Consider the following 18,106-nt stretch of genomic DNA (forward strand, 5'->3'; position numbering starts at 1 on the left):
ACAGAATGCCCAGACTGACCTCTTTCCTGGTCACCAGCTAATCAGTTTATCCAAAAACTATGCACAACTCACTGTTCCCAGTCTGCAGTCCCTACCCTTCTCTCTTTAATAAATTCTTTTTCTTGGTTCAGATTAATAACTGACCCCTCACTGGTAGGTGAACTCCCCCATTGTTGACTCCCATATTAATGAATCAATAATCTGCATGCAGAATAGCTAGAGGTCTCAAGTTAGTCTTTGACTCAGAGCATGAGGCAGAGTCTGGTGGGGAACAGGGCAATTTTTGAAAGCAGGGCCTCTGGCTCTGGTGACATCATTAGGCTGTGACTCCAGCCATTTCTCCCACCTTCCACCTATCTCAAAAAGGGTTGGGTTGTAACCGGGGTTACATATCCGAGCACCTCCCAATTCCAACCCAGGGCATCTCCATCCCAGCTGGAGGCAATATTGTTGGGTCAGGGCTGGGGGGTGGGGGCAGAGCTACAGAAAGATGGGAGACCAGGCTACAGGGAGACTGGCCCTGCTGCAGCCTGTCTGCCTTCCTATAGGGCTCACCTTGAACTTGAAATCATCATGGCTGGTGGAACCCTTCATGGTGAATGACTGGGAGAAGCTAAGGAAGAAGCAGAGGGAGTTCAGGATACTGAGAGCCTGTCCTCTGGCTCTCTGAGCCTTAGACTCGTGGATTCCAAAGAGCCCCCAAATCTAGGCTTAGCCCTGGGATCCTATGGCAACCCCCACCCCCAGCCCCAGGTTCATGCTATGAGCTGTCCTCTCACTCATGACTTGGAAACTCACCTCCCCTCAGAGAACTCTGAGATCTCCTCATCTGTGCTGGCATAACCATTCTCTGTGGAAGGGAGGAGGGATGAGTAATGAGAGGCCCCAACAGAGTGAGGGGAGAAGGGATGGCTTCCCTCCCACACCTCACCCACTGGGATCAGACTGGGACTTCTGGGGGAGTTCTGGGGAGGTGAAGGTCCCCCCACCCCAGGGGTTGGAGCTAGGGAGCACTAGAAGAATCTAGGAGCTTCGAGGCCTCTGCCCACACCCACCATACCCTGCTGCACATTGTAGATGAGGGCCTGCAGTTCAGGGTGTGTCTCAGCCTTCTCTCGCAGGGCATCCAGGAGCAGGTGGTTCTGGGAGGAACCCGCTATGTCTGTCTGCCTCAGCCGTCCCTCTAGCAGCCGGATCTGGGCCTCCTTCTGTGCCACTTGTAGCCCCTGTGGGCAAGGAACCAGGCCAGGGGTTACCATTCCCAGCCTGGCTTTGTGGGCACCTTCATCACCACCCTCAGACAACCTGCTCCCAAGGCACCTTGGAGGGTGGCCCTCCCAGACATCACCTGTGTACCTGCTGTCCCAGACCTGGGCTAACTCCTAGACATCACCCTCGTACCTGCCCCAGACCAGAGATGCAACCCCACCCTTCTAACTTTCCCCGTGTACACATGTCAGGAGAGGTCGCCTTAGATACGTTCCCCTGTTATGTGCTGAGTTGTGCCCTCACCCTCCCAAATTCACATGCTAACAGTCCAACCCCCAGGGCTTCAGAATGTGACTGTATTTGGAGATAGGGTCTCTAAACAGGTAATTAGGTTAAAATGGGGTTCTTAGGGTGGGCCCTAATCCAGTATCACTGGAGGCCTTCTAATAAGAAGACATTAAGACACAGGCACACACAGAGGGAAAACTGCACGAGGCGAGAAGGCACTTGCTTACAAACCAAAGAGAAAGGCCTCAGAAGCAACCAATCCTGCCGACATCTTAATCTTGGACTTTTAGCCTCCAGAACTGAGAAAATCAATCTGTGTTGTTTAGGCCACCCAGTCTGCGGCCCTTTGTCATGGCAGCACTAGGAGACTAACACAGTCCCCCAAAACACAGAGTAGAGCTAAGAGCTTAGTGCGAGCAGAGCGGGTCTCCCCACCACCTTGCCAGACACTCTACATGGTGTCTGTCCCCAAAGACCACAGGCCCCAGGGGGAAGGAGGCCCATCCCCTGGCCAGCTGTCAGGGAGAGAGGACAGGAGCACAGGACAGGTTGATCTGATGTCCGAGTGTAAATCTTCCTGAGTGGAATGTGGTCTATCTGTTTCCCGCTGCCCCTGTCCTGACATACAGATACATGCTTCTCCCAGCAGACTCGAGCCCTGCTGTGGATGGGCCTGGACCAGACACGTAGGGTCACTTCTAATGGAGGCCCTGCTATGTGCCAGGCATCATGCCAAGCCCTTTGCATGCATCATCTTGTTAAAGCCATGCAGCAAGCTAAGAGCTTGCTATTGTCATCACCCCAGCTTTACAGCTTCAGAATCAGAGGCTCGGGGGTGGGGCGGCTTGTCCTAGCCTGTAAGTGACGCAGCTCAGGAGCCAGGCCTGTGTGCTTCACCATGAGGGTAGATCACGGAGGCGCCCGTGACTGCTGGGCCCCCCGCCAGTGAGCTGCTGGCCCACCTTGTCAATGGACGCCTTGAGGAAATTGTCCAGCAAGAGACGGGCTTCGGCCAGGGAGCAGGAACTGATGACCACCGATGTGTCCGTGGAGTCCAGCTCCTCCTACGATGGGGAGGTAGAGATCCCTTGTCACTGAGACTGTCCCCCACCCCCCTCATCTCTTCTGCCTCCGCCCAGGCCAGGCCAGGCCCTGTGGGCACCTTGGTCTCCTCCAGCTGCACGATGGTGGCCTGGCAGTCGGTGATGCTGTCGTTGATGTAGTCAATGTTGGCTGCCAGCACCTCGATCTCCTCCGCCAGCTCCTGCAGCCCCTTCTCCTCCTCCGGGCTCTCAGCCTGCAGCCGCTCCCGCTTCCTCCGCAGCGCCTCCTGCAGGAGGAACAGCTCCTCCCTTTTCTGCAGGGAGGGTGATGGAGGACAAGCCTCAGGTTGCTGCCCAGCCCTGCCCACAGCTCCCCCCAGGTGGGGTCCCTGGGTCCCCCTGCACCTCCGGATTCCAGAGCAGGCACAAGGAGCGAGCGGAATGGGGATGAGAAGGTCTGATGAGCTGGAGGAGTCAGAAGTGGCAGAGGACAGGCGGAGGAGTGCAGACGGGAAGGAAGGGGAGACGGGAGCCCCAGGCTCCTTGTGGTCAGGCCCACCTTGATGAGCCGCTCCATGTCAGCCTCCAGGTTGACAATGGTCATCCTCTGCATGACGATGTCAATGATCCTCCGCTCCAGGGACTGCCACTTGAGCCTGGCAGCCTTACTAAAGCTCTGGCTGGCCCCCTTCTTCTGGAACTTCTTTCTGGGAGACAGAGGCAAAGGGAATTGGTTGGGAACACTCCCTTTCTACATTTCCCTCCCCCACCCCCAGGTTCTCTATAGTATTTTGTAATTAAACAATGTTAATAATATGTTCTTTTGGGGGCAAATGCATGTTTTTTATCATTTTATTTCATCATGAAAAGTGTACTCTTTAATCCCCATCCCCCCACCACCTGGAAGGGAGCACTCTCAGCCTCTGTAGCTCCGTGGTCCCCCTGAGCCCTGAGCCGACGGCCATGCGGACCCGTCACAGGACCACACTTCCCCTGAGCTTGCCTCTCTCTGCTCCTGCCCCCATATTTCTGCCCGCTCTGCCCGCAGAAGCCAGGGTACTGCCCGCCCGGCTCACCTGGCGGGGCGGGTGCCGTTGACGGCAGGCGCGGGGTGGTCCCCCAAGAAGTGATTGATTTTGCGGTTCCACTGGCGCACGATGCTGGAGACAGAGCGGGCCCCTGATTCAGCCTCAGATGAGGTGGTACTGGCTGACACCTCAGCCCCCGAGTCCAGCATGGGTGGCTTCGGTCCTGCACGCCCCGCCACCCTCTCAGACATGGGCTTGGCCAGGCGCCTGAGTGCAGAAACCTGTGGCCAAGAAAAGAGGAACCCAGTGAGCAGGGCACCCGGGGACCTGTGAAAAGGCCCAAATTGGGGGGGAGGGGCCGGAAGGGGAGTCTACAGGAGCTGCTCCATCCAGGGTGAGCTTGGGACTGAGAAAGAGCCAAGGGCTCTCTGTTTGATATGAAATGAATACAAGAGACTTCCACCTTTTGAATAAAGGTCTCAGGCCTTTGGGACCAGAGCCTGCAGCCTGTCTTCAGGCCTCGGCCCTCTTGTTGAGCAAGGCCCTACAGCAGGCCTCGCGCAGGCTCTGCTCCATCGTGTTTGCTGAGAGAAAAGGGAGAGCCAGGGCCACTGCCAGCGGGCACTTGTTCCCTCCCGGCTCTGGAGGAACTCAGGAGAAGGGGAACTGTGTCTCGCTCACCTCCTGGGTTTTCCTCCTCAGGACCATTTCCTGCTGCCGCTTCTGGGACTCCAGAGCTCGGATCTGAAACTGTGGGTGAGAGAAGGGGGTTGGGGTCCACACTTTGGCCCCGCAGCCTGGTCTGCCCACCTCTGTAGGTGACGGCCTGGCTTTCGGGCTGATTCCTGTGTAGCCAAAACTTATTGATAAAAGGGGACGCGGAGTCTGGTTCCCCTTCCCGGAGGTCACAGTGCAGACCCTTCTCTCTGTGCAGGCAATTCCCTGAGCCTCTTCTCCACCGCACAGCAAGGGATCCGGGACTAGGGGGCTCGGGGCTGGACGCTGCACAGTTCCGGCTCTGGATTGCTGGTGACCCTGGGCAGGGTCCTGCCATCTGGGGCTCGGGTCCTCCATGCCCTGCGCCCCCCACCCCCAGACACTAGAGGGGCTGGACCAGAAGCCTGCCGTGCCCTGGCCCTTCCATGCCCTGCTGTGGGAACCGAGGGGCAGCCAGGCACACGGGGAGGCTGGGGGTCCCCAAGGGCTGCCCCGCACCTCCTGTCGCCGCTGTTCCTTCTTGAGCTGAGCAATCTCCCGGTTCCTCTTAGTCTCCACCAGTCGCCGCCGCTGCTGCTCTTCACGCATCTGCTTCATCAGGGCCACCTGGGACGGGCAGGCATGGCAAGGGTGAGGGGGTCTGGGCAGTGGGGGGCCCATACCCTCCGGGGAGCAGCTGGCTCTGGGGATGTTGGGCAGGGTGGTGGCCCGGGGCTCAGGGGTCTGCCCCTCCTCTTCCGTGGTAGTTGAAGCTGCCCCATGCCCGGGCAAGCTGCCAGCCCAGATGTGCAGGTGCAATGACTCTGCCAGGTCTAATCCTGGCCCCCCACTTCCAAATGTCACAGCTCTTGGTGGCTTTTACCCAAACCTGGGTCCTGGGTCTGGCCCCTGGAGACCCAGCCCAGGTTGCTGGAGGCAGGTAATCCTACCTGGGTGGGGCACATTCCTCTCTCCCACTGACAACTGAGCTGCAGACAGGGCTGAGGTGGGGGTCAAGGCCACATATCAGGGCCAGGCTCCCAGTGACAACAATAAAAGCCACCACCATTTATCGAGAACATGCAATATGCCAGGCACTGTTCTTGTGACAGTCACATGAGAGAGGCATTACCGTTCTCGTTTTATAAATAAGGAAGTGAGCCCCAGAGAGACCAATGACTGAGTCATAAAACTGGTAATGAACGGTCAGAGTTTTGGCCCCGGTCATTTTGTCCCTAAACTCCAGCTGTTACTCTAGCCGCAGGGAGGACCGCATGCCAGTTCAGAGCAAAGCCAGTGATCAAAGCTTGGAAAGCCTAGAACCTGGGGTTGTCAGAGCTGTGACAAAGGCACAGAGAGCATCATCATAGTGGCCAGAGATGACCCAACATGATAGAGAGCTTGTGCCTGGGACCTCACGGCATCCGCACCCTCCTGCCAAGTGCTGGTGGCCAAAGAAGGATAGGGCAATGTACACGGGGTTTTAGACACTTTCCAAGTGACAGGGTAATGAAAGTCACACAGAGCTTGATCCTTCTCTGCCACTGAGGCCTCAGACATCTCCAGGAATGTCACCAGCCTGCAGTGCCCTGAAGACAGTCTCGAGTGGAAATGGCATGGGAGGGAAGGAGGCTCCAAGGGGGCTGGGGGCTGGGGAGGTTGGCTTCTCCCACAGAGGGCAGGCCCTGCAGGGGTGAATCTGTAGAGGAGGGCTGGCAGCTGCTGGGTCTTCAAGGTCAAGAATGAGTTTTTTCCCAAAGAACTGGCATTCAGCAGACAGCCCCGGGCTGACCTGAGAACATGTTAGAAGCTGTGTGCAAACCTGAGATGGCACCTGCTGGGGTCAGGGGTCAGAGGCTTCCTGGGGAAGAACTGTGTACCCCTAGACAGAAGCCCACCCACCCAACTTCACATGTGTGGCCAAGTTGCACAGAGGGGAAGGTCTCAGAAGGGGCAGGAATATCCCAGGCACACAGCAGTGCGGACATGGGTCACAGTGCCTGAGACCAGCATTGCTCTGTACATCTGAAGTAGGAGGCATTGTCTCATCTCCCAGGAGACCCTGGGGACCGTGGACCCCACATGGGTTCAATTCTGTGAATCACACTGCAGCTGAACTGAGGCGGGAGGGTTCTTAGACACTGGTTCTCATGGCATCAGGTTAGAACCCGAGGTTGCTGCACCATCTGTCCTTCTAACAGAACCCTGGGCCCTGCTGGGGCACCCCTGGAAGGTTCTTTTCTACCTCTAGCCAGGGCTCATGAGAACACAGTTAGATGGGCAGCTGGCTGAAGGGCCCTGGCAATCCTGAGACTGAAATGCAGGAAGACTGGTGGGTCCTCGGTCCTTTGGATATCCTGGACATCATATTATTTCGCCAGGCTTCCCTTACGAGGCTCTATTTAGGGTCACCCCAGCTAGGATGTGCACTGGCCAGCTCAGGCTGCAGGGGCGTTAGCCAGTGAGCCTCCAGGGAGACACAGAGTGAGGACACAGATACACGGCCCAGGAGCGCCTACACAACACAAACCTTGATGGGTGCGCTGCTTCCCCCAGGGAAAAACCAAGGCCCCCTGGTCACTCCCTTCTACACCACCAGAGGGCACTCCTTGGGACCAGGTCAGGCCAGCCAACCTGAGTAAAGCAACAGCCTGGCCGGGCTGATGGAGCCCCTGGATCTGTGGCCCAGCTGAGGCTGGAGACAGAGCGTGCCCGGGAGAGGTGGCCAGGACTACCCGATGGCTCAGAGCCCACCTCCTCTCAGAATGCATCACTAGCGCATGGCCTCCTTCCTCTGCACGCAGGTCAACACGTGAGTCAGCGGTGAGGCCACAGTTACTAACGGCTGGCTCCCCAAGTCCATACTGCTGTCCCATCAGCCTGAAGCACCTTTGGTGCTCCCATTTCTGAGGCCAGCCCTCCACAGCTTGCTGGGACGGCTGCCAATGCCAGGTTTTGCGAGGGGGTCTAGCTTCAGGGCCTGGCCCAGGGCTGGGGAGAGCTGGAATGCACGAGGGGCTAAGGGCCAGGGTAGGACAGCAGGGCCAGGAAGGCCAGGGGGAGGGAGGACACGAAGGGAGTGTGGAGGTGCCGGGCCGCAGGCCAGAACAAGAACATACTCAGACGTCGGAGGCAGAAGACCTGAGCCAAGAAACCAGAGCTTCAGGGGCAGACTCCAGGCCCCAGAGACTAAGTGCTCTGGGTGACGGCAAAGTGGAAAAGGCACCATGCCACACAGGACTCAAGTTGGCTTAGGAGGCAGAGAAGTGAGTTTGAATCCCAGCGCTAACTTTGGGTAGCTGGAAGGGACCTCTCTGAGCCTCACTTTCCCATGCACGAAATGGGAATAATAATAGGGCCTCCTTCATGAGGTTCTCCTGAGTACTTAGTATGCTCATGCATGTGAGACCACTAGCCTAGAGCCTGACCACAGTAAGCATTCAGACAACAGTAATGATTATTATCACTGTAGGCCAAGGCCCAGCACCCGGGCGATCCCTCACATGTACTTGGGAGGACTGGGGGCAACTGTGGCGCAGTTTCCCACCACAGGGGGCAGTGTTGAGCAGCGTCCCGCGAGTTCCTCCCCTGTCCCTCTACTGGGAGAGGTGGCTTCACCCTGGACCGTGAACCCGGCTCAGATGACAGTGTCCAGGGCCAGGACGGGCTTGAATTACGCAATGCTGTGCGTCGGGAAGATTTCCACGCTGATAGCGATGGTTATTTTTAACACAGTAAGTGGATTCTAAGAGGACGTCCCACGGCCACCCCTCAGCCCTGCTGCGCACCCCCTCGGCCCTACCTTGGCCTTCTTCATCTCAGCCACCTCGGCCTGCAGCTTCTTCAGCTCCCTCTCATAGCGGGACTGGTTTTTGAGCAGCCGCGCGTGCTCCTTCTGTGCGGCCTGCAGCTTCTGCAAGTCTCGGTTCATCTCCCGCAGCCTCTTCTCATAGTCCGCCTTGATCTTGTTGGCCTTCTCCTCCGTGTAGCACTCCATGGTGCCTGAGAGCAGCAAGAGGCGGCTGTGTCAGCTTCGGGCTCAGATGGTGGGGGGTGGGGGGCGGGAGCCCGGGTTCTAGTCTCACTGCGGGACCCTGAGCAAGTCACACGCCTCTGTGCGCCTGTTTCTTATTTAAACACTGAAGGGATCAGACTGGAAGATGCCAAGTCCCCTTCCTGCTCTGACTTTCTACTGGACCTGGAGGGGGTGTCTGCATCTTGAGACCTCTGAGCCTCCTGGGAGGGTCCTGTGGGCCACTCCTGCTGGCTTAGCTCTGACCCATAACTAGAGGAAAGAACCAGGCCAGTGGGAAGGAAAGAGCTAGTACGAAGACAGTGATGCGGGCCAGAGCAGAAGGAATAAACTGATTTCTCTACCCTTGACCTTTGCTGCCCAGAATGCGCACAGGCGTCCCCTTGGGGATGTGCAGCAGATACTTCAAACTTAACAGGCACAAGACCAGACTCCCAATCTCTGTCCCCCTCACCCCAGCAGGCTTCCCCTTCTCAGTAGATGCCATCACCATCCTTCCAGAAGCTTGAACCCTGGAGACACTTTTGGCTCACCTTACGTCTTCTACCCAGTCAACAAAAGCTTTTTTCTCTCTACCTAAAAAATGGGTCCAGAACTGGACCACTCCTCAAGCCCATGTTGTCTAAATCCTCTTTCACCACGGTTATTTATTTCTTCTTCGCTGTCTTTATTTATTTCTTCTTTGCTGTCTTTTTTTGCCCCAATGATTCACCAGAATCTTTTGTAACAGTTTCTAATTAATCTTAAGCTACCACTTTCATTCCCCTCCACATCAGCCAGAGTGTTCTTCTCAAAATGCTTTTAAAATCTACATCACATCGCTCTCTCCAAACTCCACACCCTCCCATCTCCCTCAGAGAATAAAGCAAGGTCCTTCCAGTGACGGACACGACCTGCTCCCGTCTTTCTTGTCTCATCTCTTGCCACTGGCCCCCTTTCACCGTGTTCCAGCTGTCTGTCCCTTGTCATTCCACCAACATGCCAGGCACACTCCCACTTCAGGGCCTTGGCATCTTCTGTTCTCTGCCTGGAATGCTCAGCCCTGTGCTCATTCTGCGCTGGCACTCTCTCACCTCCTTCAAGTCTGCTCAGATGTCACCTCCTCCATGAAGTCTTCCATGACCATCCTTTGTAAAACTCTAACCCGCTCCCCAACACTCCCTGACCTCCTTCCCTGCTGTATATTTTTTTCTTGGTACTTATCAGCATCGGACATGTCACCCACTCTGTTTACTTATTGTATTTACACCTGTCTCTGCCCATCAGAATGTACACTTCGTGATGCAGGGATTTTGCTCACCCCAATATCTCTAGGACCTAGAACAATGTCAGCTCTATAAGACAGAGTCAACAAATGTTTGCTGAATCAGTGGATGAATGAGTGAAACAGTAATTGAATGAATTACTGCTAAAAAGCAGTATAAAGAAGACAGAATGTGACAAGTAGATTTGTAAATAGGTTCGAAGGAAAATGCTCCAGGAACTGAATGCAGAAAAAAAGCTGAGGAGCATCAGGTCCATGTGCCTAGGGAAATAAAGGATTCTAATACCAAAGATGCCAATAAAAGAATAATAAATGTAAAATGTAGCACGAAACTAGGGTTAGACCTAAGACATTGATGACAGTGGGTCAAAGGGCCACAGTCCATGGGTCAGAAGCCCTTGCCCAGGAGACCAGGTAAATCCCACAGGTGCCAGCTGCTGGGCGGGGCTTGTGACAGTGGAGGGAGGGGCCTCAGGGGAAATCGAGGGCAGGGTGGTGGCCTCACTGAGGTTCTGCAGCACGCGGTCTCGCTCCAGCTGCGTGTCTCGGATCTTGTTCTGCAGGAGAATCAGCTTCTCCTCATACTGGTGCTTGAGAGTCTGCAGCCGCCGCTGGCTGTTCTCCAGCTCGTCGATCAGTTTCTGCTTGATCTCGATCTCGCATGTCAGGTCGGCCAGGTCTGCCTGGAAGTTCACCTCTGTGGGGGCAGAGACAGGCTCAATCCAGTTCCAGGGGCTTAGGGCCGGATGGGGGCGCTGGGGCTTTCCTTTGGTCAGCCGCGCCCAGTTAGCGAGCAGAGGCTGGAGGGAATGATAAGTCCCATGGTGGGTAGGGGCTGCCGGATGGGGTGACATATTTGAAGACCAGCCTCAGAAATTTGAGGCTGGCCCAGGAGCTGGGGGGGGGGGGTGGTCTAGGCATCCCACCACCCCTGTTGTGCCCCAGAGGCCAACGTCTACCTGTCATAGACGGCATGGGACCCAGCCGGGGTGGAGGAGGAAGGCTGTGGGTCAGGAAATGGCAGCAGGGCAGAGCTGATAGGGTGGGTGCCCCCACTTAGAGGAGTGGGTTTTAGCACCGGCCAGACCTACATTCAAGGCCTGGTTCTGCATCTGCCGCGCGGGGGGGGGGGGGGGGGGGACTCCTAACATCTATGCACGGGGTTGTAGTGAGAACTGAACGACCCAGGCCAAAGGTCAGCAGTTCCTGGCATATAATGAGCATTGCCATCCTTAATCACTACTGTTGCCTTTGTTGATGGTGGTGGTGGTGATGGCGATATCACATCTGGGAGTTCCAGGCCCTGGATATCCACACTCTTTGAGAACTCAGTTAAGGCCTGACCCCCTTAAGAGGGGCCTGACCTCCCCGCCCCGCCCCCCCCCCCCCCCCTCCTCGGGGCATCTGGCTCAGAGACTTGAGTCTGGAAGGTCCGCGCAGTTTCTCTGGGCCCAGGGCTGACGGGCAGCCCACCCCGCGCACCTACTACTCCGCGTGTCGCTTCCCCCTGCCCCAGCCCGGGCACACGCACCCTTCTCGTCAGGGTCTGAGTCCGAGTCCACCAGGCTCTCCTCACTGCCCGAGTCCTCGTCTTCATCCTCACGCCCCTCCTCCTCCTCACAGCCACTCTCGTCTCGCTCTTCCTCCTCCTGGGCACCAAGCACCATTAGGGGAGGCCTGCGGACCCTCCTCACTCAGGCTGGGCCTGGCCTCAGGGAGGGGAGTCCAGAAGCAGAGGGAGTCTGGACAATGCCCCAGGCGTGTCAAGACGGTGGGGAACGGGGCAGACCAGGCTCAGGACCCCTGTGCCCACCCCTAGTCCTGAAAGAGTACCACCCGACTCCCCCAGCAGCCTGAGCAGAGCCCCCCGGGGACAGCCTCCCCACCCGGCCTCACCCGTTTGGAATGAGGTGGGGGACTGAGAGATGGAGAATGCCAGGGCAACCAGTTAGCCATACAAGGAAGCTTCGGGATCAACTCAACTGGGGGCAGACTTAAGCCCCTCTCCCATCCTGCCAAGGTAGCCATGGGGACCCCTCTGCTCAGTAGGGATGCAGGAGTGAGCACGTAGAGGGGAGGGGACAGGGACGGTCCCTCACCTCCTCAGCTTCATTCTCGTCGGTCTCCTCACTGTTTTCCTGTTGGAGTTTTGCCCTCTTTTTGAAGGCCTCCTTCTCTGGACTGCCCAGGAGTGAAGGGTGGGCCAGGTTAGCTTTGAGCGTGTGGTAGGGGGTGGTAGGGGTAGGATAGGGCAGGAGGATGGGGCTGGGTTCCTGTTCTGCAGAGAATGTGGCTACTCTTCTCTACCCCCAATCTAGAATTAACCCTGCGTAATCTCCACCCTCCCTCTCCCCGGGGGAAGGTGCAGCATTAGAGAAAGGAGAGTGGCTTCTGCCCAAAAGCCTGAGCAAAAGTGCTCAGAGACTTCCCAAGTAGCCCTGGGGCAGCTCCCCGCTAAACACAGGCAGGTGGCAGGGCTCCTGCAGAGCCCGCCGGGACGGGGGGGCTCCCCACTCACCTCTTTCTCCGCTGCCTGACCTCCTTCTTCTTGAGCCGCTCCAGGTCCTGCTTGGCCCTGCGGATCACCTCAGAGGCATCCTCCATGGAGCTGGCCGGGCTGCCCCCGAAGGCGGGAGCCCCCGGAGATGCACCCAGTGAGTAGGGGCTCCGAGCTGAGGCCCGAGACAGGCTGCGGCGCAGGGACTCATTCATGGCCTCGCTCTCCAGGAGCTTCGTCCTGCGTGGGGAGAGTAAGTGGTCGGGGCCAGGTGAGCTGACATCGCCCCGGGCTCTGGCCCAGCCCAGGCCCTCTGCCGTTCCCAGATATGCTGGGGCCTACTCACCGCAGCTCCTCAATCTCCCGGATGTAGTTCTGGATCAGAGCACCAATGGCCTCATTGCCATCACCTGGAGGGGGAAGGGCGCAAGGAGAGGGCAATAAAGAAGACAAGGAAGGGTAAGGACTTGCGGCTCAAAGCTGGTGGTCTTGTACCTGTGCGTCCAGTAGGACAGCACACACGGACCTTTCCCAAAAAGGAGTCCACATCAAAGAAAGATGCGTACGTGTGCACAGATATACACAAGCACTGTTGGTAAAAGCACGAAATCGGAAACAACCGAGGGCCATCCGCAGGCACTGCTGCCGATGATCGGCACATATGAAACACTGTACAGCTTAAAAGAATGAAGTAGATTTATATGTTTAATAAAAGATCTCCAAAGCATAAGGCTAAGTGAAAATGGGAAGTCGTAGGACAACACATACGATCTCACATACAGAAAAAAGGCAGTATATATTCACACACACATATGTGTGTACGTCCATATGAATACATAGCCACACTTGGAGCAAAGGTATGGAAAAATATGGGAAAATGTGCCCAGAGCTACCTCTAAGAAGTAGAGAAGACACGGAATGGAGACTTCAGTGAGAAGGGATTTTAACCTCTACTTTATGCATGCATGTTAAGCAAGGAAGACGTATTCATGTATTACTTGTGTCGTAAAAAAAGGTTTAAAATCAATTGGAGGGGCTCCTTGGTGGCTCAGTCGGTTAAACGTCCGACTTCGGCTCAGGTCATGATCTCACAGTTCGTGGGTTTGAGCCCCGCATTGGGATCTGTGCTGACAGCTCAGAGCCTGGAGCCTGCTCCGGAATCTATGTCTCCCTCTCTCTCTGCTCATGCTCTGTCTCTCTCTCAAAAATAAATAGACATTAAACAATTTTTTTAAAGTAATAGATAAAAAAATAAATAAAATCAATTGGAAAAAAAATGCTTCAATGCATCGATCTGTGTGTGGATTGGGCGGCTAGCCCAGCCTCCCTAATGTCCTAGGGTGGGTATGGGGAGAAGGACCCCCAGCCTGTTGGTGTCCGAGCTGGCCTGGTGCACCCCAACTTACCGGCCTTGGCGAGGAGCAGATTGGCCTCCTGGCTCATGAGATGGGTGACGCGGTTGTTGATGGCATCGATGGCCTCCTGCATGGCCTTTACCCGCAGACGCAGCGCCCCATTCTCCTTCTGCAGCATGGCATTCTCCCGGAACAGGTCACTGTAGCCCTCGGCACCGTCCTCTCCGATCACCCTCTTGCCCTGGGAGGAGGGGCAGGCAGGGGGTGGTCAGGTGCCAGAGTACGTAGTGCGGGGAGGGGTTGATGATGCACATGGCAGTGCTGGTGGTCTTCCCCTGCCTCACGTTTTCTAAAACATAGCTCCTGTCTCCCAATACTCTCCTTGACAACCAGAAAGTCCAAATTCTATAGCCAGCCATTCCAAGTCTCCCCTATTCTTACCTTGACTTACCTTTCCAGCACCTACCTTCATACCACCATAAGTGCTAACCCAAGGGCCAAAACCTCAAAGGGCCCAGGCAGTTGGCATATATGAGTAAATTAGTCTGGGTACAAGACAACAGGGAGTGTGGGGACTGGAGCTAACAGAGTCACAGACTCAGTCTAAAAGGGGGCAGCAATATGCTACCCCAACCAACTTAGTGCTCTGTTATTAGATGTTCAACTTTTTCAGGAAAAACTGAAATTTCCTGATTTTCAGAAAGGCAGACAACAAAGCTGTATTCTTTTAAAACAAAGGGCAAGCCAAACCAAAACCCATTCGTGTACCAGGTGCAAGCCACGGGCTACTAGGCAGCCACTGATTTTGCCTCAGTCATGTGGAATTAGGCACTTCCCCAAGAAGCACCCATTTTTTCCATCTCTGTTCCTTTGCACATGGCTCGTTTGCATCCTAGAACGCCTGGTCCACTTGCTTTTGATGATATCTCATTCACTTTTCAAAATCCATATAAAAGGCCCCCGTCTCCATGCGGCCTTCCCTGACTGGCCACCTGAGCGAGTAGGGCCAGCTCTCTCCCCTGCCCTGCCCCTAGGCACACTGGACTACTCATGCGGTCCCCGTCAATTCTTCTTCTGTACCAAAGTCTAGGAGTCTCATCTGGTCCAACGTAGCCTATTCAGCGGACATGAAAACACCCAGCAGGGCGTCCATCCTGTGCTTAAGAGCTATGCAACAGAAGCTGAGTTCCCTCCTTTCTCTTAGTATGCTAAAACCCTGGGGGCTCCGACCGTGCTCACTTCACCCAGGGAAACCCCTATGCACAGAGCCGATACTCAGGACGTGGTGGGGACATGGTGGGGAGGTGGTGGCGGGGTGCGAGGGACGCTGAAGAACAAGGGCCCGCCACGCCCAGGAGTGTGCTCACCGCCTTGTACTCCATTAGCTCCATCTGTAGGCGCGCGATCTCGGCCCGCAGAGCGCTGATCTGCTGGCTCGTCTTGTCCTGGTTCACCACCACCTTGTTCTTGATGTTGCGGGCCCGATTGGCGTACTTGAGCGTGTTGAGCGTCTCCATGAAGTCGCGGTCTGAGGGGCTCACACAGGCAATCATGATGGTCTGGCTGGGAGGGTGCAGTAGGAGAGTGAGGTTCGAGGGGCACAGCCAGGCCCCCAGAAGCATCACCTCAGGGCGCAGCTCCCAACCCATTCCCCTACTGCCCTAAGGCCCTAAGGCCCTGGGCATTCACCAGGGCAGAACCTGGGATGTGGGGCTCTGGACCACCTGGCCAAGGGCTTCCTTCCAACGGTGGTAACCCACAGTGAAGGCGGCTGGCAGGTTGTGATATATCACCGCCAGTCACAGCTCTGTGTCTGCCTAGTAGTTCCCATCCATTACCCCATTTGGGCTCTGTCACTTTGAGACTATCTCTCCCGGTTGCACAAAGAAGCGGAGTCTGACCATGTTGGCTAGAGGTCATACGGCATCTTGAGGCTCCTGTCTCCCAAGCCCGCAGCCTGCAGTGGGAAGGCCTCCTCATCCACAAGGTCCTCATGAATCAAACCCTCACATCGATATTCTCCAGGAGGTTCCTGCCTACCCTGCCCCTTCCCTGGATGTTGGCTGTAGGGTACCTGTTGCCTCCCAGCGAGTCCTGGAGGAGCCGGGTGAGCTTGGAGTCCCTGTAGGGCACGTGTACCACCTTCTTGCTCTGGTCCCCCAACGCGCTGATCACGTTGCCCAAGGCCAGCTGCAGGAGACAGACCCTGGCACTTGGGAGGCACTCAGGGAGAGAGGGAGTCGGGACAAGACAGCCCCGAGCCATCTGTACCTGCCTCGATGGCCCAGCAGCCCTCAAGCTCCCTCAGAGGGTTTCTAGGCAGATGTGATCATTCGGTGAAATCAGGAACTGGGGCAAGAGTGAGGGTGAAGGACCAAGGGCCTCACAGTAGTGACATATGGGTGCTCTGGGCAGCAACCAACAAGAGGCCCAAGGAGGACGGGACAGCCAGGGCCCATAGGGTCTGGAGAGGGGCTGAGACTGAGCTGTGCCAGCTGCTGGGGCTGGTGACCCGCCGCGTGTGCCTACCAGGCCGCAGTTGATGGAGATGCCCTCCTTGGCCCGCTCGCCAGTGGCCCCCGTCCGCTTCAGCCGCTCTGAGCCGGCCAGGTCCACAAAGTGAAACTTAGCAGTGAGCGTCTCATACTCACTTGTGGGAGCCGTGCCCTCAGGAAGCCCAGTCACAGCCTCATTCACCTGCAGCAGAAGTTGGCGTCTAAGTCACCTGGCCCTCGCCCCACCTTGCTGCTCCTCTGCTCTCAGCCCTTGTCCTTCAGTACTGCTGCCTGGGGCGCTGTGGGGCCGAGAGCCAGGGAGGCTGCAGGCACCTCTCCCCTTGCACAGGCAGAGCATCTGGCAATGTGCACAGTAATTGCACATGCCCGATTCTCATGCAATCCTCAAAACCATAGAGGCATGGTTACCCCATTGTACAGGTGGGTAACTGAGGCTTAAGGAAAACGAGAAAGAAAAATCAACAAGTGGCAGAGGCAAACCCAGATTTGCTAGTTTCAGATCCACAGCTCCTTCCTCATTTTGCCCTTCTGAGAAGCCCCCATAATGCGCCAGCTCCTGGGGCTCTGCGGGCTCCTTACTGGGTCGGGCTGGCTGCACACTCGCATCTGGCACACGTGGATGGTGAAGATGGCGTGTGAGCGGGAGCTCTGCACGTTCATCTGGGTGCTGGCCGTGGTGCGGGACAGGGCCCCCTGCTTCAGGCACTGGATCAGCTGGGGAGGGAGGCATACGTGAGGACAGCAGACCAGCTATGCAGTCGGCCCCTGCCTGTCCCGGACCTTTAGTGAACACTCACCTCCTCCTGGGAGGTGATGAGGCGGGAAGTGACGCCCGTGGTGTAGATGCCACCGTTCCCGTCCTCGTGGATCTTGATGTTGGACCTGCGGTGGCGGGCGTCAGGGTCACGGGTGCTATCAAACAGGTCAAGGATCTCCTCGTTGTAGAGCTGGGCAGGGGCAGAAACAGCTGCTGGGTTCACGTGGCACATAGTGTGGAGCCCCAAGGGGCTTTCCCATGTTTGTAAATCAGCTCCATTTTGCAGATATAGAAACTGAGGCTCTGGGAGGTGAACCTGTCAACACTGGTTCCCTCTAGGTTCTAGATTCCATGATCTTTCTCCTGAACAGGTATGAGGGGGGCAGCTGGGTCCTGGGAAGAACTATATTAAGGTTTTGTTTCCGCTGCCCAAGCAACCAGCATTCAGCAGCTTTCAGTCTTGGCAAGGGACTAATGACCTAAAGGGGACAAGGGGACTCAACGTCCAAGATGTAAATGAGGAAGATATGACCGAGATTTGGGCAGATCCTACTATGTTGTTACTAGGCTAGGAAAGGGGTAGGGACGTGGTTTCAGATGAGGGAGGGAAAGGCAGAGCTCAGTAGAGACTGATGGTCCCCGGGGGTTGAGATGACGACTACCTCCCAATGGGGAAGGAATGTGGGCATGGAGAGCATGCCCTTGGGGCCTGGCATCCTGGGGAGGGCCTGCAGAGACCACTGGGAGAGGTGACCTGGCCAGGAGCAGTCACCTTATTTTACATGCTCTCAATCTTGGAGATTCCTGTGCTTGGAATCCCTGCAGGGAAAGCTTCACCTGCTGAAGGGTTGGCATATTCTCCAGGCGGGGCGGGGCTGGGAGTGGGGGCTGGGGCTGGGGGATGGGAAAAGGGACAGGGCAGCTTGGTCAGCGGCCAACAGAATCCTGTGGGGGAGGGGCAGACGGCAGCCCTCTGACATCCGAGGCTTTGATGCCTTAAAGAAACAGAAATACTCCACAGGAAGGGGAAGGGGAAACGGAAGGGACTGGTGCAGAGGTGGGTGCCATGGTGTCTGTCTGTCTGTTGAGACAGGCGCACCATCATTTAACCCCTTGTGGTTCCTCCTTTGGCATGAGTTTTCTAGGAACTGCCCTACTCTTTGGGGATTCCCATGGCAATAGGATAGAGGAAAGAAGAAAATAAAGAGATGGAAAAGCTTATAGAGATACACAGCCGTAGGACACACACACACACACACACACACACAGGCAGGCAGTCAATTTATCAGAAGCAAAAAGGCCAGAAGGACAAAGAAAAACTCTCACATCTAAAATACAGGGTCCTCTAAGGGGAAAGCAGTCGCTCTGAGTGCCCAGGAGGGAGAAGCAGTGGTGCGGTGGGCAGGGTGGGCCATGGAAG

The 18,106-nt window shown here is 56.3% G+C and overlaps 1 protein-coding gene across 6 annotated transcripts in view; it reads right to left on the reverse strand.

Moving 5' to 3' along the window:
- KIF21B (kinesin family member 21B) overlaps nucleotides 1-18,106 on the reverse strand; it is a 49,857-nt gene that overhangs the window by 16,296 nt on the left and 15,455 nt on the right. For all 6 annotated transcript variants that reach the window (XM_040462321.1, XM_040462319.1, XM_040462318.1 and 3 more), the window contains 21 exons: nucleotides 16,727-16,876; nucleotides 16,509-16,643; nucleotides 15,943-16,110; nucleotides 15,488-15,603; nucleotides 14,781-14,976; nucleotides 13,465-13,654; nucleotides 12,405-12,468; nucleotides 12,080-12,298; nucleotides 11,661-11,742; nucleotides 11,093-11,210; nucleotides 10,067-10,258; nucleotides 8,067-8,266; nucleotides 4,784-4,891; nucleotides 4,250-4,318; nucleotides 3,617-3,849; nucleotides 3,100-3,247; nucleotides 2,660-2,854; nucleotides 2,460-2,561; nucleotides 1,061-1,226; nucleotides 799-850; nucleotides 556-613 (listed from right to left, as the gene is read on the reverse strand). In XM_040462321.1, coding sequence (XP_040318255.1) covers nucleotides 556-613; nucleotides 799-850; nucleotides 1,061-1,226; nucleotides 2,460-2,561; nucleotides 2,660-2,854; nucleotides 3,100-3,247; nucleotides 3,617-3,849; nucleotides 4,250-4,318; nucleotides 4,784-4,891; nucleotides 8,067-8,266; nucleotides 10,067-10,258; nucleotides 11,093-11,210; nucleotides 11,661-11,742; nucleotides 12,080-12,298; nucleotides 12,405-12,468; nucleotides 13,465-13,654; nucleotides 14,781-14,976; nucleotides 15,488-15,603; nucleotides 15,943-16,110; nucleotides 16,509-16,643; nucleotides 16,727-16,876 — 2,961 coding nt within the window. The remainder of the gene's footprint in view (nucleotides 1-555; nucleotides 614-798; nucleotides 851-1,060; nucleotides 1,227-2,459; nucleotides 2,562-2,659; nucleotides 2,855-3,099; nucleotides 3,248-3,616; nucleotides 3,850-4,249; nucleotides 4,319-4,783; nucleotides 4,892-8,066; nucleotides 8,267-10,066; nucleotides 10,259-11,092; nucleotides 11,211-11,660; nucleotides 11,743-12,079; nucleotides 12,299-12,404; nucleotides 12,469-13,464; nucleotides 13,655-14,780; nucleotides 14,977-15,487; nucleotides 15,604-15,942; nucleotides 16,111-16,508; nucleotides 16,644-16,726; nucleotides 16,877-18,106) is intronic.

This window comes from Herpailurus yagouaroundi, unplaced genomic scaffold (assembly GCF_014898765.1).
Source record: "Herpailurus yagouaroundi ecotype Mexico unplaced genomic scaffold, PumYag 308, whole genome shotgun sequence".
Classification (NCBI taxonomy): Eukaryota; Metazoa; Chordata; class Mammalia; order Carnivora; family Felidae; genus Herpailurus; species Herpailurus yagouaroundi.